At 47.7% G+C, this 25,228-nt stretch overlaps 1 protein-coding gene across 2 annotated transcripts in view; it reads right to left on the bottom strand.

The window, feature by feature from the left end:
* USP34 (ubiquitin specific peptidase 34) overlaps positions 1 to 25,228 on the bottom strand; it is a 2,681,755-nt gene that overhangs the window by 1,858,131 nt on the left and 798,396 nt on the right. For both annotated transcript variants that reach the window (XM_078649291.1, XM_078649292.1), the window contains exons 32-33: positions 19,749 to 19,835; positions 9,840 to 10,040 (exon numbers count right to left, since the gene is read on the bottom strand). In XM_078649291.1, coding sequence (XP_078505417.1) covers positions 9,840 to 10,040; positions 19,749 to 19,835 — 288 coding nt within the window. The remainder of the gene's footprint in view (positions 1 to 9,839; positions 10,041 to 19,748; positions 19,836 to 25,228) is intronic.

Below are 25,228 nucleotides of genomic sequence, written 5' to 3'. Positions count from 1 at the left end.
TCTACTTTTTTCTGTACAGCTTGCACAAGCTAATATTTCCAAGGACTAGGTATTTGATGGGTTTGGTAGGATTGAAAGGATTTGGTCCAATGGAGCCATCATGGTAACCACTCGCACATATACCCTAGACAGACTCAACAAACTCACAAAAGGTTACCCAATATTGTATGCAATTAAAACTCTTGAATCACTTATCATAGGTGTGAGAAGTTGGCCTGATGTGCAGTGCTCACTATTCTAGTGATCACTATATATCAGTCCAAACAACCCTTATTGATGATTGGTTGTAAGTCAACCTTATAGACCAGCTATCCTAGTAGCATGGATACGAGCAGTCTAAGGCTAAGACTCTAGAGGGCGTGTTAAGCCAGCTGTTTTACCATCACATTACCCCTTGAACACCCAGTGAAAGGACACCACACAAGTTGTTATGAAAATAAACAGTGTATTTATTTATAACAAGACTACCCTGGCTCTTTATGAGACAGGGAGCTAAGCACACAACAAAACTCTTATAAAAATACTTCAAGTCGCACAATTTACACAAATGCCCGAGGGGCACGAAAAACCATATACTACAAAAGTGGAATGCGAATTACTAGCAGGTAAGTAACGATTCTCAGAGGCTTTAGAAACGCTAGGCCTACAATACTGAACACTCAGGTTAGGAGCAGGAGGCCTAGGGACACCACGTGCAGAGTGGGAACTCTCACGCGTAAGGCGGGAAAAAGCCTATGGAAGCTAGTATTCACAAAGTTAGTGTTCTCGGGCGAACCCGACTAGGTAGGTCAAAAACGAAAGTGGATCTGGACCCTTGGATAGTGAGGCTATGCTGGGGCACCGAAATGCCGAAGTTACCTAGCCCAGGGGCTGCAGCTGCATAGGTCTGAAAAGACGTCGGGATTCTTCGTTGACGAACCAGGAGCCTGATGGAAAGGAGTTGCTGGCAGGCGACCAGTGAAGATTGTTCGAGTGATCCAAGCCTGGATCGAAGATGGATGACACCTGAGAGCAGAGGGGACCAAGTTCGTGACTACTAGCCAGTAGTCAGGTGGCACCAGGAGGGCACCGGATGGTAGTCACCTCGACTAGGTGAGTGGGTGACGCTGTGCTCTGCAGTCTCACGGACCAGGAGGCGTTGTCGGCGACCAGGATGGAGGTACGAGCTGTCCCACGATGGATGATGCTGTCGACGTCGCTGGACCCAGGATTGGGGCAACAAGTCTTGGCAAATTCAAGCCCACGCGGTGGACCTAAAATGGCGTCTGGGGTGGACCTAAAATGGCATCTGGAGTGGACCAGGAGGGTCCGGGGTGCTCCTCTCTTGGAAGGGAGCAAGGGCCAGTCTGGAGCAACCAGACCAGCAGCAGTGATGTCGTCGGGCGTCGTTAAGAAGGCCACAAGCCAGCGGGCTAGTAGCCAAACAACGCGGTGAGCAGCAAAAAGCAGAAGGGCCCCACGCAGATCGTGGAGATGCTGGGAGGCGGAACTTCGGTGCTGGAGCTGCTCAGGGTCGGGGCTTCTCGGACCCCAAAGCACTCACCAGAGGATCCCTCGGCGGTCGTGCTGGAAAGAAGTCGTGCAGTCTTGAAAATGGCCGGTCCCTCGAGGTCTCGTCGCACCCACGGTTCTCAGCTTTGCTGTAGAGGTCCGAGGTGCCAGGGAAGCCGGTTCTCGTCGAGCTGGGCAGTCGGATTCCGGAGGAAGGACTTGCAGCAGACCGCAGTGTTCTTAAGATGGTGCCTGCGGATGCAGGGTGACTACTCCTTAGTCACAAGGGAGAATCTTGAAGAAGAAATCTTGATGTCCTTTCGTAGAAAGTCGTGTCTTGATTCCAAAGATGATCTAATTTGGAAGGGGGCCAGTTCCTACCTTTATCCTGTAAAAAGGGGCTGGCACGCGACTAAGTCCTGCCCTATGGGTGGGACTAGGAGGGGGGTGGTTACACCCCTCTCCTTTGGCGGGCTTTCCCCAGGCCAGGGGCTGGAGTGCCCCTGGAACTGGTTTCAGCCGGCCTATGCACAGTGAGCACCGGGGTGCCACTTGCAGTCACCTTCCTCTAAAGCCCTGCCTACCTAGGATACACAAAATCCTGTCTGGGACGGTGCTGGCGCCGCCCCTGACAGGAAACCCTTTGTCCTTGCCTCCTGCTCTGGGAGGACTCCCAGCAGCAGGAGGGCAGACTTGTGTCTCGGTGGCAGCATCCATTTTGTGGAGCTAAGGCTATGTCTGACTTTAACCGGGGTTACAGGTTACATACATGTCTTGTCCCTCTAGAAGGGTGGAATGCTAACCCCGTCGCCAGAATTGGCGAGGGGTTAGTATTCCAATTCGTATGACACCTTACTCGACATGTTTTGATAAAGCGATACCAGAGTTGGCATATAACCGCGAGGATTATAATGCACTTAAGAGTATATGGTATGCGATATCATGGAAACGGCTAAGGGATGGATCCCGAAAGCCGCAGACAGGCTCAGCTCATGCCAGAGCACTATCTCACACGATTCCAAGCACTCTGCCTTCAGGATTGTCAAGGCCTGCCATAGGAGTGACTGATAGGAGATCTGTGTGTCCATTTTTAGGGTTAGATATAGGTATACTATATCTAAAGCAAAGGGTGATTACACCACCTTGCCCCAGCTGTCGTGCAGCCAGTTGTGTCAGATTTGGATGGCCAGCCAGGGGTGGCATAATACATGCTGCAGCCCCTGGTAGGCCCTGGGTACACCTATGCCCTGGGTACCTAAGGTACACTTTACAGGGACTGATAAGGTGACTCAGTATCCAATTAGATATGTACCTAAGGTACATGGAATCCATTTTACAGAGAGAGCAGTAGGCCTGGGGCCCTGAATAGCAGGGTCCCAGGTCAACTAAGTCAGAAAACCAGCAAAACACCAGGCAAAAAGTTGGGGGCAACCATAGTCAGGGATCTACCTTCCTACATAACCCCCCCCCCCCCAAACGAAAGGAGATAAGGCTATCCTTGCCAGGTAAGCCTATATTGCCTGAGTGGCCATATAAGGAAGTACCAGCACTGGCATGGTTACCCCCTATCTCATGGTCCACTAAGCAATCCCTCACCCTAAGGGTATCTGAGGGTCTCCACCATAGGGAATCTCTACCTGTGGTGTGTTTTGGCAAAGGAAAAGGCTGGTGCTGAAATGGAGTACTGGAGTGAGGCTCCACTAATTTTGGGCTCAGCTTCCTCCAATCATTTTCCAGCATAGAGGCCTTTCTCTCCAAGACTGAGTTGTTTTGGGCTCTCAGGGTCAACCTCTGGCTACCTACAGCTGGAGGTTGGGTCCCTCTGTTTGGCTTACTGGAGGGACAGGTCAGGTTTGGGGCCCTTAGGTCCCAGGTCTGGCTGTGCCCAACAGTGTCCATCTGTGGGAGGTCCCTAACTAAATTTAAGGGGGATCCCTCAGGAGTTTGTGTTATTTTCACTTGGCTAGGACTGCTAGCTTCAGTGCCCTTAATCTGCTGATTGGGGAATTCTTTTGGACAGGGGGCCCTTTGGGGTCCACCACTGGCCTCCCTGACCTCTACAGCCCTGGGCTGACTGAGGCAGGGTAGAGAGGGGCAGGTTACCTGCTCCAGACTGGGTCCCACCTTGGAAGGGTCCACTGGCATCAGGGGTTATGCCAGGCTAGGCCTGACTACCTCTGTGGCAGTTTCTTCACAAGGGGTCAGATCAGTTCCCTGAGGAGGCTGACCCTTTCCTAAAGTCTGGTGGGAGGGAGATTTCTCTTCCTCCTCAATGCTCTCTGTCTGAGTGGAGTGATCCATAGTTTCAGGCTTCACAACACTATCATCTGTCTGAGTTTGAGCTGTGGCCATCACAACTCTCCCAACCTTTTCAGGAGGGGGCTCAGTTTGGGTGTGGGCTGTGACCATCACAGCCTTGACAACCTGTTCTGGGAAGGAAGTTGTCTGAGATTGGGCTGTGACTGGCACAGCCCTCCTGACCTGTTCAGGGAGGATATCTTGGACTGGGGCTGTGGCTATCACTGCCCCACTAACCTTACCATGGATGTTTACCATTCTAAAATGGGTTTCTTGCTCTACTTCAGCCCAGGCTGAGAGCTCTAAATCATTCCCCAGTAGGCAATCTACAGGCAAGTTTGGTGACACTGCCACTCTCTTGTGGCCAGTGACACCTCCCCAGCTGAGATTGACCACTGCCATGGGATGATCTCTCTGTACTCCATCAATATTGGTCACCTGGTATGTGGCACCAGGTAAAAGTTGCCTTGAGGGGACTAGACTCTCAGTCACCATGGTGATGCTAGCCCCTGTATCTCTATAGGCCTCAACTTTTATACCATTGATGAGGGGCTCCTGTCTGTACTTGCCCAAAGTGTTGGGACAAGTTGTGAAGTTGGCAAACCCCATGCCAGTCTCACAGACAAGAGTATCTAAGTTTGGGGACCTGGTTAGGCCAGAGTCCCCAGGAACTCCCAAAGTAAATGCACCCAAATTCTTGGGGGCACTTCCACCACTTGGGGGATTACTACTAGTAGTAACAGGAGGTTTGGGAATGTTACTTGGGGGTATGTTCTCCTTATTGTTATTCTTTGGGCAACTGCTGTCAGTTTTCAAATGACCCACCTGTTTACAGGGATAACAATAAGGTTTCTTCTGGTTGTTAGAAGGATTCTGGGACCCACCCCCCTCAGAGGATTTTTGGGGCCCTGATGTGGTTTGATCTGGAGATTTATTACAACCCTTCTCTTGAGGCTTGGTTGATTCCTTTTTCTGGTCACCACCTTGGTTCTTAGGCCTAATCCTGGTTCTGACCCATTTGTCTGCCCTCTTACCCAATTCCTGTGGAGAGGTCAGATCAGAGTCTACCAGGTGCTGGTGTAATAACTGGTTCTGACAATTATTTAAGACTTGCTCTCTCATAATAAGATTATAGAATCCTGTGAAGTCAGTAACCTTGCTACCCAGTAGCCAGCCTTCCAAAGCCTTAGTGGCACAATCAACAAAGTCAGCCCAATCCTGAGACTGAGTTTTCTGGGTATCCCTGAACAGCAACCTGTACTGCTCAGTGGTTAAGCCAAACCCACCAACCAGTGCATTTTTCAGGACTTGGTAATTATTAGCATCCTCAACTCTAGTAGTGAGGAGCTTATCTCTACATTTGCCATCAAAGGAGAGCCACAGTATAGCTGCCCACTGACTTTGGGGGATGCACTGTACAGTGCAGGCCCTCTCCAAAGCAGCCATCCATTTCTGGATGTCATCCCCTTGTTTAAAGGGGGGCACTATCTTTGTCAGGTGCTTAGTATCTAAACCCTTCTCTTTTTCTCTTGGGAGATTGCTGCCACCAGTGGGAGCTAACCCACTCATCTGCTGCTCTCTAGCAAAGGCAAGCTTTTCTTTGGCCAGGGCAAGTTCTTCCCTTTCAATCCTCAGAGTAGCCTGTTTCATCCTAGCTTCATGCTCCATTCTCTGAGGGGAAGTCAATCTCCTCTGGGGAGAGTTCCTTCTCCTCTGAGAAGAGGCATTAGAGTGCAGAGATCTATTGGAGTCCCTAGAAAGAGATCTATCTCTCCTAACTCCAAGGTTAGGCCTACTTAGGGTCAGTACTGGGGGTCCCCCAGATCCTAGCCCAAGCAAGTCTATGTTGGCCCTAGTTAGCCTTCTGACTACCTCAAGACCTTTGTCTACCTCATCCCCAGAGAGCTCCTCAGGGTCCTCCTCCTCAACTGCATTTACAGTGTTGTGGAGGTCTGGATCACCAAGGTGCCCCTCTAAGGCTGGCATATTCCCCTCTCCCTGAGATGCTTTACTAGCATCATAGGTCTCTAAGAGATCCAACAGGAAGGGAGTGGTGGGGTTAGCCCCCTGTTTCAATTTCCTGGAGGTACACAAGTGTCTCAACTCCTGGAAATTGAGAGCTGCATATCTTGAGCTGACCTGTGGAGGGTCAATCACCACAAGAGGGGTCCCTGAGGACTCTCCCTGGGTAGACATGCTTTTCTAGTGAGGTGTAAGTGGTGCACTTACCTACACTATATGTTTACCTACTGATCCCTTGCTAGAGTTGTAGTTTAGGGTGTGCTAGGCCCTAGGAGCTACAACAGCTGGTTCAGTAGAACTCAGAGTATTCTAAGCTAAGTTATATGTACCTTTAGTACTTATGTGATCTTTCACAAGATATTCTTAGGATATGTGTGGTAAAACAACAGCAAGCTCAAATCCCAACGCTGCTCACCAATGTGAGAAGTTGGCCTGATGTGCAGTGCTCACTATTCTAGTGATCACTATATATCAGTCCAAACAACCCTTATTGATGATTGGTTGTAAGTCAACCTTATAGACCAGCTATCCTAGTAGCATGGATACGAGCAGTCTAAGGCTAAGACTCTAGAGGGCGTGTTAAGCCAGCTGTTTTACCATCACATTACCCCTTGAACACCCAGTGAAAGGACACCACACAAGATGTTCTGAAAATAAACAGTGTATTTATTTATAACAAGACTACCCTGGCTCTTTATGAGACAGGGAGCTAAGCACACAACAAAACTCTTATAAAAATACTTCAAGTCGCACAATTTACACAAATGCCCGAGGGGCACGAAAAACCATATACTACAAAAGTGGAATGCGAATTACTAGCAGGTAAGTAACGATTCTCAGAGGCTTTAGAAACGCTAGGCCTACAATACTGAACACTCAGGTTAGGAGCAGGAGGCCTAGGGACACCACGTGCAGAGTGGGAACTCTCACGCGTAAGGCGGGAAAAAGCCTATGGAAGCTAGTATTCACAAAGTTAGTGTTCTCGGGCGAACCCGACTAGGTAGGTCAAAAACGAAAGTGGATCTGGACCCTTGGATAGTGAGGCTATGCTGGGGCACCGAAATGCTGAAGTTACCTAGCCCAGGGGCTGCAGCTGCATAGGTCTGAAAAGACGTCGGGATTCTTCGTTGACGAACCGAGCCTGATGGAAAGGAGTTGCTGGCAGGCGACCAGTGAAGATTGTTCGAGTGATCCAAGCCTGGATCGAAGATGGATGACACCTGAGAGCAGAGGGGACCAAGTTCGTGACTACTAGCCAGTAGTCAGGTGGCACCAGGAGGGCACCGGATGGTAGTCACCTCGACTAGGTGAGTGGGTGACGCTGTGCTCTGCAGTCTCACGGACCAGGAGGCGTTGTCAGCGACCAGGATGGAGGTACGAGCTGTCCCACGATGGATGATGCTGTCGACGTCGCTGGACCCAGGATTGGGGCAACAAGTCTTGGCAAATTCAAGCCCACGCGGTGGACCTAAAATGGCGTCTGGAGTGGACCAGGAGGGTCCGGGGTGCTCCTCTCTTGGAAGGGAGCAAGGGCCAGTCTGGAGCAACCAGGCCAGCAGCAGTGATGTCGTCGGGCGTCGTTAAGAAGGCCACAAGCCAGCGGGCTAGTAGCCAAACAACGCAGTGAGCAGCAAAAAGCAGAAGGGCCCCACGCAGATCGTGGAGATGCTGGGAGGCGGAACTTCGGTGCTGGAGCTGCTCAGGGTCGGGGCTTCTCGGACCCCAAAGCACTCACCAGAGGATCCCTCGGCGGTCGTGCAGTCTTGAAGATGGCCGGTCCCTCGAGGTCTCGTCGCACCCACGGTTCTCAGCTTTGCTGTAGAGGTGGGTAGAGGTCAGAGGTGCCAGGGAAGCCGGTTCTCGTCGAGCTGGGCAGTCGGATTCCGGAGGAAGGACTTGCAGCAGACCGCAGTGTTCTTAAGATGGTGCCTGCGGATGCAGGGTGACTACTCCTTAGTCACAAGGGAGAATCTTGAAGAAGAAATCTTGATGTCCTTTCGTAGAAAGTCGTGTCTTGATTCCAAAGATGATCTAATTTGGAAGGGGGCCAGTTCCTACCTTTATCCTGTAAAAAGGGGCTGGCACGCGACTAAGTCCTGCCCTATGGGTGGGACTAGGAGGGGGGTGGTTACACCCCTCTCCTTTGGCGGGCTTTCCCCAGGCCGGGGGCTGGAGTGCCCCTGGAACTGGTTTCAGCCGGCCTATGCACAGTGAGCACCGGGGTGCCACTTGCAGTCACCTTCCTCTAAAGCCCTGCCTACCTAGGATACACAAAATCCTGTCTGGGACGGTGCTGGCACCACCCCTGACAGGAAACCCTTTGTCCTTGCCTCCTGCTCTGGGAGGACTCCCAGCAGCAGGAGGGCAGACTTGTGTCTCGGTGGCAGCATCCATTTTGTGGAGCTAAGGCTATGTCTGACTTTAACCGGGGTTACAGGTTACATACATGTCGTGTCCCTCTAGAAGGGTGGAATGCTAACCCCGTCGCCAGAATTGGCGAGGGGTTAGTATTCCAATTCGTATGACACCTTACTCGACATGTTTTGATAAAGCGATACCAGAGTTGGCATATAACCGCGAGGATTATAATGCACTTAAGAGTATATGGTATGCGATATCATGGAAACGGCTAAGGGATGGATCCCGAAAGCCGCAGACAGGCTCAGCTCATGCCAGAGCACTATCTCACACGATTCCAAGCACTCTGCCTTCAGGATTGTCAAGGCCTGCCATAGGAGTAACTGATAGGAGATCTGTGTGTCCATTTTTAGGGTTAGATATAGGTATACTATATCTAAAGCAAAGGGTGATTACACCACCTTGCCCCAGCTGTCGTGCAGCCAGTTGTGTCAGATTTGGATGGCCAGCCAGGGGTGGCATAATACATGCTGCAGCCCCTGGTAGGCCCTGGGTACACCTATGCCCTGGGTACCTAAGGTACACTTTACAGGGACTGATAAGGTGACTCAGTATCCAATTAGATATGTACCTAAGGTACATGGAATCCATTTTACAGAGAGAGCAGTAGGCCTGGGGCCCTGAATAGCAGGGTCCCAGGTCAACTAAGTCAGAAAACCAGCAAAACACCAGACAAAAAGTTGGGGGCAACCATAGTCAGGGATCTACCTTCCTACAATAGGTTACCCGATATTGTATCCAATTGAAACTCTTGAATCACTTATCATTCTGGCTATCAGGGAAATCAATTATCACAGCAGGAATAAACCATGCGAACCAATTCTAAAGGGCTCTTAGAGTAAATATGAAAAATACTAAGAGCTCAAAGAGCTTGTGAACCAATTCTAGAGGACTCTGAGTATATCTATGATTTACAAAAACTGCTAACAGCTCATGGTGTGTCTATTTAATGCTCTATTGAAGCAAGCCAAATGCTGCAAATAATGCCATGTAAATAAAACACAGTTTAACGAAAGGTTCAAGAGACAAGAGTCAGGGAAATTTAAGTGAAAAAGAAAAGAAAATGCAGATATTTGCAACTGTATTCCAACAATGCTTTCTGATGCATAAGGCAAGACACTGCACTGTCAAGAACATATGAAAAACACCACCGAAAAGCAAGCACCAAAGAAAAAAACAAGTACAAAGCAGGTCCCAGACTTCATCAACTGGAGGAAAGAAAGGAACTGAATATGTGCATATGTTCTGCTTATACATGTTCTTCTTGAAGCTTTGGGAAATACTTTCAGGACATTGCCATGAATAAGTAACTGCCCCCAGAGGTTAAGAATGGAAGAAAATCAGGCTTAAAATACAATCATTTTTAACAAGTCAGACATAGTTTATTTAATAATCTTTATAGCAGATTGTAATGCTACTTTAATCAATAATCTCAACAGAGACATATTTATCGCAAATATAATTATATAAGATTGGTCAGCAGCTACCTAAAATAAAGAGCAATTAAACCTCTCTCATATGTTAGCTCAACAACATTCTGATAATAAGAGCTTTGTTCAACAAACCAAATAATGAAACTCAAGACAATGTTTAAATATTTATATGCTTACCTCTGTTAAACGGGGTATATGAAGGCCTTTTGTATGATCCCCTGCCGCTTTTCTTGATTTTAATGGCCAAGTTCTTTTTCTGTGACCCTCAGCAACACCAGACCAGGCAAAAACATCATGATAAGCTAAATCCAAATCTGATGGATCAACTGCAAATTGGCATATTAACTTCAGCAGACAAGCCAGGCAGTCCAGCTGCCACTAAGGAAAAGAGATTATCATAAATTTAAAAAAGGCGGTGTAAAAGCATATTGGATTTATGTATATGAAAACATACAAGAAAATGCAAATTTCTTCCAAAAGATAGGGTTTACTACAAATATTATAGCAAGATATTTTTTTATCCAGTCATTACAAACCAGAATACAGTTGAAAAATAATCCAGCACTTCTAAAATAAACATCTCAGGTTGGTATATACATTTTTAGTTGCTAAAATAACACTTTGCCAAAGAAAAAGAAAAGTTTTCTCAAGTCTTCAGTGAAATGATATTGTTTAACAATGTATGTTTATTGTACAATTCACCAATATTAAAATAGTCGCCTATCTTCCCTAAAACTTCATGTGATGGATACTTACTCAATTTGCCGATTACTCCTTGGTACAACTATGGTATTTACTGAAATGTCAGTTCGGGAGAAAGAGCAATATCTCAACTGAGCTTCAGTGAGGTCACCTTACAAGTGAGTTTGCTGCTGCAAAAATGTACTACTGCGCCAGTCATGTTTTACAACTTCACTCCTTATTCCAAAACCGCGAAGGGAGAAGACAAACCAAATTAGAAAACCTTACAAAAATACTCATCCTCTTCCCAATGGTCAGAAGAAACCACGGAAGCAAGAAGACAGAGTAACCTATAAGAAAACGTACTGATTAAGGTAAGCATCTATTTTCTTCTAATAAACAATGAATTTCATAGAATTCCTTTCTGAAGAAAGACTTAAAGGTAGTAAACCACAAAGTGGACTGCAGGTCTGAAGATCTCCACGGCAATAAAGAAATAACTGTTGAAGTACCCTCAAACTACCAAGAAGTATAATTTGGCTGGCATTGGAAAAAAGGCAGTATTTCATACGTGGGCCTTGCAAAATTATAGGTAAACTACCAATCTTGAAATGTTTCTTCCTTCAGAAACCTTAAGGGCAACATGGCATAGATGTATGTTCATTCCTTTGAAGAACACTAGGAAGCACCCTGAATACACCATCTATCTACCCTCTAGACTAGAGCTTCTTTTGATAAAATAGGGAACACTTCTTATAGCTGAATTTCCAAATGTGCTCAGAGTGATGCTGGTCCTGGGGAGCAGGAGAAACAAAAACAGAAATGGCTACTCCGATCTTAAGATATGAATGGCCACTAACCCAAGCATGTACCCCTCAACTCTTGGAAAAGCTTGCCACTGTCACTCACCAGTGAGAAATGAGAAGAGAATGGTGAGCCTATGAGGTGGTCCATCATGAACGCAAGTTACAGAAGCACTGAAATAATGCTCAATGGCTATAAAACATTAAGGATGTTGTGCTGTGACTACAGAGGAAGACTTTGGCATAGCTATTACACTTTTGGGCAGATTGGAACTGTCCACATTGGTGCACAGATAATTTCAAAGACCAAAGTCCTAAAATCTTAGCAGTGGATCTACTTCGGTTGGAATTTTAAAGCAATTAATTTACCAACTTGGTCCTCACAAAGACATTATCTGTCAATCACCATCAAAGGGCACATGTAATTTACTATGCATGTCCTGAGTAAAACCTTCAGAAGGCACCTACAGGAATCAACTAAATATGAACACCACACAATGAGTATCTCTGCATCTACAGTATGCAATCATGTTTGAAGTATGTGCTTTGAAGATTCTAGGCTAAAAAAAAATCTGTCAACTAAAAGTTTCTAGCAAAAGGTTGGCAGAGGTTTTGTGACTCCTTCTACATTTCTGGATGAAGTAAACATTTCTTACCCAATATAAAACAGCTTTTGACTCACATTCAGGAGGAATGGTCAGGTACTTGTTTAGACTTGGAAAAGGTGGCCTAGAAGATCACTCTTTTGTGGTTAGGTTGTACCAAGAGAATATTGTGGTAGTATTTCTCTAAAATTGCCTCCAACGCCTCACAGAACAGCGAAATAGGATCAGGTGGCTGTTCAGTGGTGAGCTCCAGACTTTTAGTTACCCTATGCCAAGTAGGCAGTGGATATAACCTGCCTGTCCAAACATGCAGCAGCATTCTATAAAACTTAAGCAAATAATGAAATCAGTCCACAGGGTGAGATACAAAAGACACCGCATACAAACAGTCATCCATCAGTCTGTAGCTGTAAACACGGACCAACATTTTGTATTTAATGGAGAAAAAAGTGCTCTTGCTTATCTTGTAATTCAGTATCCTGACAGTTCGTGAATTCCTATTCAGCAGGCTCTTCTTAGATAAATTCAACTAGAGAATAGCATACTGAAAGTCCCTCATATAAAGCCTTTCTTGGCTCTTGTTTCGCCAAGAAAGAGAGTGGTGCTGACTTTTTAAGAGCTTCAAGCATCAATTAGGTACTTGTCCCATGGACAGCATTGAGTTTCTTGGAGCTAAAGCCTCCAGATCCGTAGGAACTATAAGTATTGTTATTATAAGAAAGGCAAGCAACATCAGAATATAGTGTGAAGTGGAATGCCATGGCCCTGAACCTCTATAGCACCATGACCTCATCATCCAGTGTCTGATTCCTAAGGTTTACTTTACGTTTAGCAGGGAGACACAGAAGTTGAATGACTGTGTAACACCCGAGACATTCCCAGCTACAGTGCCAGTCCATATGAAAACCTTAATGGAGGATGGACAAATATGATTACTTTGGGTGGGGGCGTGGCCAAGACGGCGAACATGGCGGATGCAGCCTAAGAGAGCTCCGTCCCGCCGCTGCATTATCTGCCATTTATCCTGAGTTTCCCCAACCCTGAGACGTCTCATCATTTCTACATAGCTGTCGGAGGTGGCGGGGAAGCCTCGACGGCGATTTGCGGAACCTCAGATGCCTGTCTAGCGGTGATCCGAGATCTCCAGAGATGTGGCCTACCTAGCCAGCGGCAGCCGAGACCTCGGGTCTGAGAGCATCCGGGCGGAAGTGGGACGCGACCGGGCCCGGCGAGGAGTAGAAGACGGAGCCCTGCACCGGACACGTAGAGGCCCGCAGTGAGTACCGCAGGCTCCACGGAAGACACGGAGCACCCACTAATGCTGCGGCCGCACCCGGGAGCTGGGGGCTGTGAGAACTGAGGACCGGGGGAGTGCGAGGGGGCCTTGTTCGGCGGCAACGTCGGACCGCGGGGGTAACAATTGTGCCGCAATCGCAGTGTCCTGTATCTCCCCCCCCCCCCCCCCCCGGACAGAGGTGGTGGCGCCCGAGACACCGGGTGTGAATTTACAGCCCTGCACCTGATTAGGCCCGGACCTAGTTGCCTCTCACATGTGGTGCGCCCCCTCGGCGGCGGAATCACACCGTTGGGGTACACTCTGGAGACGGCGCTCTGGGGAGCAGGGGAGCAGAATCCTAAGCCCTGGACACTGTATACTGGCGGCGGCGCTGAGGGCTTGGAGGCTGTGGCAGACGATCCGGCACAGACTAGGGACTGCCTACACATCTTGAGGCCCCCCGAGGCTTTGAAGAGGGGCAACAGTGCTCCCGGAGTAACACCTGCTCACGACCGAGGTACACCTGCCCCCCACATCGGGCATTGAACAACGGCTTGTAGCAAGCTTGAAGGGGGCACCGTGTCCTTGGGGCGGAGAGTGGCGGCGCCACTGGCAGCAGCGCAGGCAACTCTGGGAGGGGGCGACATCCTCCACAACAATGTATAAGGCGGGACAGGCCCGATAACAATTCTGCGGCTGGGGAGATTGGGGCGACCGACCAGCTGTCCACGCGGTGCCCTTAACCGAGTGCGCACTTCCAGTGGCAACCATGACGAGGGGCGGCAACAGTGGAGGCACCTCGAAACAAGGTACAATTGATACATTTACTGGGCCGGCTGGAGGGGCTGGGGCGTCCGGAGGCGCTCAAGCAACTGGCCCCGACAATGCGGCCCTCATGGCAGCGATAACGCAATCCAGAGACATGCTGGATGCGAAAATAGGGGCAGTCGGAGCCGATGTTACCTTGCTGCGTCAAGATCTACGCAACGCCGTGGCCCGCATCCAGAATTACAGGAGTGGAGGACGATGTGGCGACACTGAAGAAGAAGGTGGCCAACATGGAAGGGATTCAAAAGGGACTTGCACTGCGGGCGGAAGACGCGGAAGGACGGGCCCGGCGAAACAACCTACGTTTCGTGGGGTTCCCGGAGGGCTGTGAGAAGGGCGACATGGAAGCCTTTCTGACCCAGTGGTTGGAGGAGTGGCTCCCTCCGGAGTCCCTATCGCGCTGTTTTGTCATTGAACGCGCGCACCGAGCACTGACCCAGAAGCCGCCGGAGGGGGCTCGCCCGAGACCAGTGATAGCCAGACTACTCAATTATCACGACCGCGACACAATCCTGCGACAAGCGCGAGTGAAGGAACCTTTGCTATTTGAGAATCACACAATCCTAATATTTCCAGACTATACCAGACTGGTTCAGCAACAACGTCAATCCTTCACTGCGGCTAAGGCGCGGTTGAGAGACCTCAATCTCCAATATGCCTTGCTCTATCCGGCCCGCCTACGCGTGGTCTACAAGTCCGGAACCCACTTCTTTAATACTCCGGAGGAAGTCTTCGCCTGGACAGACGAAACGGTCCACATCAGGGTCAACACTCCTCCGAATCGGGACTCAGATTCGTCTTCCACGACGGGGCCTCAGAGGTCGTCCCGGAGAACGCGCAGCAGGAGTAACTGGAGGTCGCGCACCAAGAAAGACCCTCTTCCTACCGATGGCGCGGCGGAGGCGACTGTACCTACAGACTCTCAAGATCCGGACGCATGAGACCCGAGGACACTCGGAAGGCTGCAGACAAAGCCCTGAAGAGGGATCGGGGGCCGGCGCCAGTCCCGTAGACAGTGGTACTTTCTTTCTTTGTGATCTGTTGACTGAGATATATGGAACACCAGCAACTGAGCAACTATGAGACGTGGGTTGGGAGACGAAGGCGGGTGGGTGGTCATAACCCCTCGGTTCAGAGGAGTTTGTTTAACGGGGGGTGTTGGGATTGGTGGGTAGCTCATGGGGATCCATTGGAATGGTGGGTCTCTAACCTCCCGTTGGGGTTCGGAGATAATCTATACCGCGACAGATACTTCAATGTTACTGAGGTATGGGGTGGGGGGAGATGGGGCAGTTGAGGGGGTGAATGGGTACAGGGTGGGGACTGAGGGGTTTGTTGGGGGTGTGTTACAGGGGGATGAGAGAGGGTGGGAAATGTTATTCTGCACAGTCTACTTTCAGGTCCTATTGAAGCAAGATGTGTGTATGTGGCCGCGGATGCTCGGGCCGTTAAATTTTCACCTCATGGATGGCGGTTGAAACCTCCGAAGCTAGCCTACAGAGGGCATCTATGCGTGTTGTGAGCTGGAATGTAAGGGGGATGCTAGATAGGATAAAGAGAGGGGCAGTCCTGCGTCAGGGGAAGAGGGACGGGGCTGATGTACTGCTGTTACAAGAGACTCACCTCATGGGTTCCAAGACCCTTAGTCTACAGAGATATGGCTACCAGCAAGTGTTTCATGCGGGATTTGTGAGGGGATCTCGAGGAGTAGCCATTCTGGTTCATCGTAGGTTATCCTATACCCATGAGACTCAGTGGGTAGATACACAGGGCAGGTATGTCTTTGTACAAGGCAAGATAGGTACTGAGCCGATAGTCTTTGGGAGTGTTTACGCCCCTCCCCCGCTGCAAGGTGCCCTTATAGAAAAACTATTTGGTGTGTGGGCCGAGGTGCCAGATGTGATGGCAGTGATAGGCGGGGACTGGAATGACGTGATGAATGCACGGATGGACCGTCACAGACTGGGGGGGAGGTGCCATCGAATACCCCCACTACACTGAATGGCATGGCGAGAGGAATGGGGTGGGTGGACATATGGCGACACCAACACACCCAACAACGTGAATACACATATGTCTCGGCAGTGCATAGGTCCTTCTCTAGAATTGATTACTTATTTGTCCCCCATGCCTGGTTGGGAAGGGTGAATGCCACGACGATACTGCCGCGCGGCCTATCAGACCACTCCCCAGTGGTGGTGGATCTACTCCTCGATAGGAGGCGACAGCCGTTTAGATGGCGCCTCTCCACGTGGCACTTACAAAAAAAAAATTATCTGTCCCACATGAGGGAGGCTATTCTGTTGGCTGATATAGATAAGGACTTCGACTCGGTGAGTTGGGTCTACCTCCGTGCGCTTCTGTCCCGCCTGAATCTGGGGCCCCGATTCTTGTCTTACCTACAACTACTATACACAGATCTCACAGCATCGGTGAGAGTGGCTGGGGCAGTGTCTGATTCATTCCCTATAGGTCGAGGCACCAGACAAGGCTGTCCCCTATCGCCATATCTATTTGCTCTGGCGATGGAGCCGCTGGCGGCGTGGGTCCGAATGGACGCACAGTTGCGCGGCGTCGAGTGGAGAGCGGGACCCTCTGATAGAATTGCACTCTATGCTGACGATGTCCTCTTTTTTCTTACGGATCTGAACAGATCGGGGCCGCGGGTCCTCGACATCATGCGAATCTTTGGGGAGGTGTCGGGCCTTCACCTGAACAAAGCGTACGTCAGTGCTATGGGTGCTGGGGGAGTGCCGCGGACTGGGGTCCTGGGCGGCGTCGCTGCAAGAGGCGGCAGGAGGCTTCAAATACTTAGGTGTGTTCCTTACAGATCTGCACGGGGTCTCTTGGGCGTGCAATGTTGTCCCTGTATGGGAGCGTATCAGGTCAGACATGACTACATGGTCCCGCATGCCCCTGAACATGGTCCCGCATGCCCCTGAACGTATACGGCCGCTCGGCCATCTTCAAAATGGTGGCCCTCCCACGCCTCTTGTACCAACTACAAAACACCCGTACCCTATCCCACAGCAGTGGTTCAAGCAGGTAAATTCGGCACTTGGTAATTTTCTCTGGGCTGGGGGAGTGGCGAGAGTGGCACTCCGCACGTGTTACCTATCCACGTATTGTGGTGGTTTAGCAACATCAGACATCCTGTCCTATTATCAAGCTTCCCACCTATTGATACTGAACGAATGGTGGTACGGAGACAGAGGCGATCCGGCCTATGCCCTGGAGAGATATCTAATGGTCCCCGACACGCTCCACGTCATACTGTACTCGGCAGCTAAGAGGAGGAGGCTCCCAGTGGTCACTCAAATAGTTTTTCAAATATGGCGCGGAGCACTCCGCCGCATGGGGTGGTGGAACAGGCTAACAAGGGAAACCCCATTGTGGCAGAATGGGCAACTGCCGGCATTGCTGTCCCTGCGGGGGTTTGGTGGCTGGGACGCGATTGGCATCTCGGCCATTGGCCACATTGTCAAGGGCACGACTCTTAAGTCGTTCCAGGAGCTACAAGTAGAGTATGACATGCCCCGGACCCAATTCTTTAGATACTTGCAAGTCCGCCATGCTATCACACCCGCCCTGAAGGGCCTAGACTCCTTGCCCGAATTTAGCCCCCTGGAAGCAAAGGTATTTATGGGAGAACTGGAAAGTAAAAAGATATCTTCTATTTACCAAACACTAGTTACGCACTGCTCAACTTCCCTAGACACTCTGCGGGCCAAATGGGAGAACGACCTGGGTGCGTTTGAGGAAGAAGACTGGAGAGAGGCACTTGAGGCTCCAAGAGGAGCAGCCATTGCGGTACGCCTGTGATTCATTCAATTTAAATATCTACACAGGGCCTATTATACCAGGGAACGACTGTGGAGAGCTGACATGATTGTGTCCCCTGATTGTTTGAGATGTGGCAGAGAGATGGGCACTTTTCTGCATACAGTGTGGGTCTACGGAGGTTTTGGTCGGGAGTGTGGGACTGCTTGTCGGAAGTGTTGGGCTGGGAACTCCCCCGCACGCCACAATTGGGCCTCCTCCATATACTGGAACGGGTTGGGGGAAACATCTACAAACGCCACTTGTTATTGTTGGGCCTCACGGTGGCCAAGAGAGACGTGGCCCGAGCCTGGAAAGATCCCAGGGCCCCCCTGTTGGGAGTGTGGAAAAGAGGACTGGACTTCTACATGGGGCTGGAGCGCCCAATCTTTGAGGCCAGGGGCTGCCCCAGGAAACACTATAAGATTTGGAAGCGGTGGGCGGATTATAGAGGATTGTGGCTGGAACCGCCGACTCATGAGGAACCTGAGGACAGACATTTGGACATTGAACCCGGGTAATGAGGAATACACACTAAATGTTTATTTGTTTCTAAGCCTGTTACTTATGGACCGTCAAGTGGCTGTGCAGTGGGTGGGAGGGGGGACTTCGGGTGGGGGGAGGGAGGGGGGGGGGAGAGGAGAGGTGGACATTGGGTAGTTACCCCCACATCAATGGTTGTTTGAATTGCCTGCAATGTACTTGACATTTTCATGCTCACAGCTCCTTCGGTTTCCGAGGGGCTGTGCATACTATGTACCCTTTTCAACAACACAATAAAATTTTGTTCTGAAAAAAAAAAGATGATTACTTTGAGTTAGACGACATCTTCATCCTCTTCCTGTACCTTATCAGTGACTTTAGTTAGATGTTGTGCTTCTTTCCTGCCTAGCATTGTGGGTGACTTCAAGCCTGCTTTGGTTAGGAAGGTGAACAAGACATGAAGGAGGTACCCTCAAGGGAAAATGAGAGAAAAACCTTAGTCTCTCTTTCTTATGTAGCTTTACAGTTCATGGTCACACAGGGATAAGAGCCCATGGAGTTGTGGTCAGAAACAAACAGCACATGCATCTGTGTTGACGGTCAGGAGCTTGGTGCCTACAGTCATTTCATGGCTTAAATCCAGTGTTGGACAGTTCAACCAGCAAAACAAAAAGCTTAGATAGTGAGCCCAAATATAGGGCATAAATTTGGCTACTATGTGACAATGCATAATGTAATGTCACCTGTGATATTACCAGTAACATAAATGAAGACTTGACTGACGTGCCAAACAACTGAACTTTTTCACATATATTTGCTGCAAGCGGAAATACAGATTTTCTCCTCTATGTAACGTCTGCAAGGATATGTAGCTGCTGCAAGTAAACATACAACCTAATATTTGCATTTAGTATCTGTGAGAGCATCTACAGCTTCGGAGTGTAGCTACAGCAGCTTTCATAGAATAAGAAAGACTTGTAGCACGTAGTGTACTATATTTCAAGGAGTGTTTATTAACACTGTTGTTCAACGTTCTGAAAGGATGATGTGCAGATTGATTAGTGGACGTAATTCAATCATCTGAATCGTGAAAGATCAAGTGCAGCAGACACTGGTGCCCCTAATGGTTCACTGGTTCACTACTGGAGTACTAATGAAGCTAATGTTCAGTACCACAGTTAATAATTGGCACACCATCCTCTAGGAAAACTAAATCTATAATCAGAGGGCCATAACGTAATGTACTCAAACAATAGGTCTATCAAACTATTATCAAGCTAGGTTCGATATACTGGTTTTGGGAAAGAAAAAAACAGTCACTATTGGCTATTTACTTGCTTTCCACGATGGTAAGTCAGTAAATAAATGGTAAACATATGGACAGAACAATTGACAACCATTAACAGATTCAATTACAAAGATTAAAGTACAAAATCACCTGGAAGAAAATACTTGCACATTTGTATCAAACTAAAGAAGATTAAATTTTTGTTGAATTACTTTAACTGCAATTTTAAAATAAAATAGAAAATCTATATATGGAAATATTCATGAACACAAAAAAATTGAATCACTGTGAATTTGTACTTACCACCGTCCAAGGTTCATGTTCTTTTGGTTCTAAAATTCCAGAATTAAAAATTTCTATTACTAGTTGAAGACCTCCTGCAGCAACAAACTGTAGAAAAATTGACAAGATTTAATTAAAAAAATCTAAAACCGGAGTGCACCTATTAAACCTGTAACTATAAGACAAAAAAAGACTGTAAATGTGTCATCGACCAACGCTTTGGACACAAACAATAACCAGCTGCGATAAACACTCATTAAGCATACCTTTCTTTGTTACATTGCTCTTAATTTACAAATTCAACTCAGATGAGTTAAGAACAGTCATTCATGTTTCTTGTTTAAAGAGACTCACCATGCACTTTGTACCAAGTTCCAGTATGAAGGTTTGATGGAACACAAAAGAAACACTGAATGACTGGAGGCTATTACATTTTTTTATCGATTCCCCAAAAAATAATGTGGTAAGTAAAACAAGCATTTCAAATGCAATCGGTCTACCTTTGGGACCTTATATGTATTTAGCTATGCAGCACATTAGCCTGGGTGCTGAAACATCTACTGCTCTTTAACATAGAGGGAAAGTAAGCACCTAACTGCGTGATACGCCAGGTATGGGAATGGAGGGAGAGAAATATTGCCTTTCAGTTGGAAATGGTATAGTCTAAAGTTCTGTTTTTAATATAAAATCAGGGCCTTCGGTGGTCATATCACTGAAAATACAAGATTTGAAAAAAATATTATTGTCTATGGGTGCCTGTGGAAGACAATTTCTATGGACTGGAATCTAGAGAATGCTAAAGTGATTCAAGTATTTTACTGACTTCTGCAGGTCGTTTTCTATAAAGAAAGTTAAATAGAGGCAGTTGCCAGAAAAAATAAAATCCCTCCGCAGAAAACAATTCTGGTATTTTACTGACTTCTACTGGTTGTTTTCTATCAACACAGTTAAATAGAGGCTGATGAACAAGCAGAAAGCAATTTGGCTATTCTACTGACCTCTGCTGGTAGTTTTCTATCAAGACAGTTAAATAGAGGCAGTTGAACAGAAAAAAAGTCCATATATGGGAGCAGACAAGTCCTAGGGCTGATCTCCAAAGCCCATAAAGTACATACACATAAGTATTTACTAAAGTATATACAAGAGGTCTTGAAAGCTCGACCTAAAAAGGTCCAGATGTTTCCACTTACAGAACATACACCCTATGTCATCCCCCTATTGGCATACAATAGCAAGATAACGGAAAAAGGAATATGTTAAACATAAAAAGAATTTCATATCTAGTGTTATATTTAGTTATTGACTTGTACCTTAAGGTTACAAAAACGAGGTAAACACACAGACTCATAAGTCTTAATTTAACTGTGTGTTGGTTATAACAACCCTTACATTAAACTGACTAGCAACTCACCATGCCACCTAAAGAATCACCATTTTAGTAATCTTCATTTTCATAGATACATACTTTTCCCACAAAGTCCCCATCCTATGAAATAGGTCACAGGAGCAAACTTGATCCACTAGGTTTGCACAGCCACTACAGGGCATGAAGCCCTCCATACAATACGCTACTTGGTCTCTGGCAAGTGGCACTTCTACCACATCATCCTTATAAATTCCCCTTGATACTAGATGTACCTTCAAAAATGCCAGTCTGTTAACCAAAATATTTAAATGACTCTCTTTATTATCTTCCTGACATACTCACCACTACTGGGGATAAGGAATCACTCATCAGCTCATAGATCCCTAGAGAATTCAAGCTTTAAGTAGCAATAAACTCTCTCCCCATCTTTCTGATAAAAAGGCACTCCCTCCCCAAAAGCACAGTGTAACAGTGCGCCTTTATTCGTTAATTAGTTGCGCCTTACGCGTTTCGGAGCACTTCCGCTCCTTGGTCACAGGCAGTTCGACATGGAATGAAAATGTAATCACAGGGGGCGCCACCTAGCACATCTTTATCATGCCTTCCATTAAGCAGCAGGTGTAACAGTAAATCATGGCGTTTTCTTTAAACGTAAGCCCACTGGAGGGCTTGGTACAAGATCAATACTTACATGGACTGAGAAACCTACTAAGGTATTGAAAATATTAAGGGGGCACACAATCTACTATAGAAAAAAGCACAATGACTTCATATACCAGAATGCTACACGAACTGTTACACCTGCTGCTTAATGGAAGGCATGATAAAGATGTGCTAGGTGGCGCCCCCTGTGATTACATTTTCATTCCATGTCGAACTGCCTGTGACCAAGGAGCGGAAGTGCTCCGAAACGCATAAGGCGCAACTAATTAAAGAATAAAGAAAATGCCTGGTGCCGTAAATATACTGCTGTGGAGTGCTTCTTCAAAACGGTGGTCCTTGTTTAAAAAAAAAATATATATATATATGCAGCAGCTGCAGCCTCCCAAAGCTCCGTATAACAACAACCAAGGAAAACCACACGAATCCAATATAGATGAAGGCACGAAGTTTTATTTAAAAGTTGAGCTTAACGAATAATATATATATATCTCATGTGGATATCTTCAAACGGCTGCACGATTTGGTCCTCATGGACCTAAAATGGACAGACTTGGTCTAGTATTTACATCTCAATCTCAGGGTTTAACATCACCATACACTCCGTTAAAGCTGTACTGCCCTTGTACCTTTCACATCTCCTTTCATATTTTATTTTGTTCATCGTAGATTTCTCCTAATTTAGCATTAATTCCCATGAAAAGCTCGAAGCAGACATCAGAATTAGCAATTTTCTCCATATATGTCTGCATTCTCCCATTCCCTGTCACTCCCAGGGTGAACAGATACTGAGAATAGTTCTGTTCCTCAATGATGAGTGCTAATATATTACACTATTACTCACCCAGGGAATGTTTCTCAAAGTCCTACACTGATATATTTGCCACAATTCCATTTTTGTGTCTTATGTTTTATCTCACTGATGAGTGCACTAAATTATCTCTGGGGCCAAGATCACACTCAATAAAAGCTTAAATAAATGCATATGGTCCTAATGGCCCTTCCTAAATTATCAACAAATGTTACAAATGTTAAACAAATGAATTCTTATTTGAGAGTGAAAGGTAGTAAATATGTATTTTCATATATACCAGAGAGGAAAACAAAACACTTTTAATAGGGGAAGAAATCCCCTTTATCTTTTCTTTTTGAATAATAAATCAATAATATATGTAAACACAAACATTTCGATTTGACGGTTGTCCAGCAAGGGTGCATAGAGGAGTGCTAATGTGCAGAGTGAATAATAGAGAGAACAATCTGGAGAAAACAGGGAGGGAACAATTTTTGTCATCTTTCACATGGGCACTGGCTGGTATAACTAAGATAATAGATAGTGTGTGGAAGCCTGTTCACACAACACTTTCTTCTTCAGTGTCCCTATTGGAGGATAGTGATCATGAAGCCTAGATGCCCAATCCAAGGGGGATTAATAAATTGTAACCCAGGCCTAACATTAGATAGTGTTGACGTTTTGACCAGACTTTGGAGTAGAGGGTTAGCTTAGACCTCTGCACGCGGGTCTTCTTCAGTACAGGACAATATGACATGTGTGAGGCAACTGTTTAAGGCACCTAAGGGGTCAAAGTTGCTCAATCACCGAATTTCACAAGTGGAAAGTCACCGAAGTAGTGTGTCATAATGCATGTCTCTCAGTCAATCCACTAAAAATACAGATTTTGTGTTCAGGGATGTCACCATATTATTTTCAAGTACAATCCCTGTGAACTAAAAAGCGATCAAACCGCTATGATCCTTTGCTAGACAAGCATCTTTTCTCAGCGCGCTGCTCCGAACAGCAACATTAGGCCCTGTGGACCACCAGAGCCCTTTGCATTTTCAAGGGAATGGGGGGGGCAAAGTGTCTCTCTTCCCGAACCTTATTAAAGGGGAGCCATTATAGGCCCTGCAGAGCCCACCCCCGGGGCCACAATTACAGGGGAGGGACCCCTACCAAAAGTCTCATTAGGCTCTGGGAACCCTATTCCTCAAGGCTGTTTATTTATTTATTTTTATTTAAGGGAAGGGGGCTGTGTGGCCCTCTCCAGAGTCTTCTAAGGCCCTGGGGATTACCTCCCTCAGTGTCTTTTTTAAATTAAAGGAGAGGGGGGCTTGTGCCCCCACCCCCTCCCTGAGCCTTGTTAAGCCATGGGGAGCCCATTCCCCAAGGCCACTGATTAAAAAAAGGGAAGGGGGTTATGGGGCCCCCACCCTGAGCCTTTTTTGGCCCATGGAACACCTCGTGTGGGGCTCGCATTATTAAAGGTGGGTGACCTGGAGCCCACTAAGGGCCCCCACCATACCTTCATTGGATGTAGTGGGAGCTGTCATTGATCCCGCCCGAAGGGAGCAGCAACTTTTTCTGCTCCCTTCAGGTGGGAGCAATATTTTGATCTGTTGCCCAGCCTGAATCAGTGCGGGCAGGGACACAGATCAAAAGTCTGCTCCCAGCTGGCAGGAGCATTTTAAAGCTCTTGCCCACTAGAAGCATATTTTGTGCAGCCCCTATCTCTTTTAATTAGTTTAGTGGCTCCGGGAAGAGGGCCCGTCCCCAATTTGAGAATTTTAGGCCCCGGCGGTGGGTTCCCTGGGGCCTGTGATTGTTTGAGGAGGGCTGCGCAGACCCCCTTCCAATATTTAATAATGTGGGTCCCAATGGAGGGCTCCCCGTGGCCTGCGATGGCTCAGGAAGGGAGGGGCCGCTCGCCGCCCCCCCCCCCCCATTAACAAAATATTTTTCTCACGCTGCCAATCAGAGCACTCGCTCCCCCGGGAATCGGACACTCGCAGGAGCAAACTGGCCCAAGAGAAACAAAGTTCCCTGGGCCAATCAGAACGCTCTATTTTTAAAAATTGGGTCCAAGGGATTCTCGAGAGAGTTCCTTGAACCCAACTGTCCAGATAGCTATATTTTTTAAACCTTAATTTTTCACACCAAATCACAAAATTACACCAAAATCAAGCTTCCTGTTGTGCGTGGCTTGAAATCATATGATGGCAGCCGCTTCAGCCCGAAGCTCTGCGCAGGGCCATTTAACATCCTCCAATACACTATGGTGGGGGTCTCCCCTGTTTGTGCTTGGGGCCCCCTAGACTTTGGTGCACCCTTGCAGGGATAGACGAGAGGCTGAAACACCGATATCCCTGCCGGAACTGGTGCTCTGCAAGATTCTCCGGAAGAGATAGCAGCCTCGAGGTGGTGAATGACCCTGTAGCCGATGGCGGACCAGCCAGAGCCCCATGTGGGAGCCAGAGGCAAGCCAACAGAGAGATAGGCCATGGCTCTGTGAGCAAAGGAGTCAAGGGATCTCGCCTGCTCACAATACTGAGCGGGAGTGGCCAATGCCGGCAGTAATGGTGGCTGGAACTGAGCGGGTCGGTGACATGCGACGAGAGGTCTGACACTCACTGGGGAGAAGAAGAGGTCAGTGACACCCAGTGGAGTGATCGCACACGACTCGCCACTGAGTGTGAG

The sequence above is a fragment of the Lissotriton helveticus genome, chromosome 6, assembly GCF_964261635.1.
Source record: "Lissotriton helveticus chromosome 6, aLisHel1.1, whole genome shotgun sequence".
NCBI lineage: Eukaryota > Metazoa > Chordata > Amphibia > Caudata > Salamandridae > Lissotriton > Lissotriton helveticus.
This window is presented reverse-complemented; position numbering and strand designations above follow the sequence as displayed.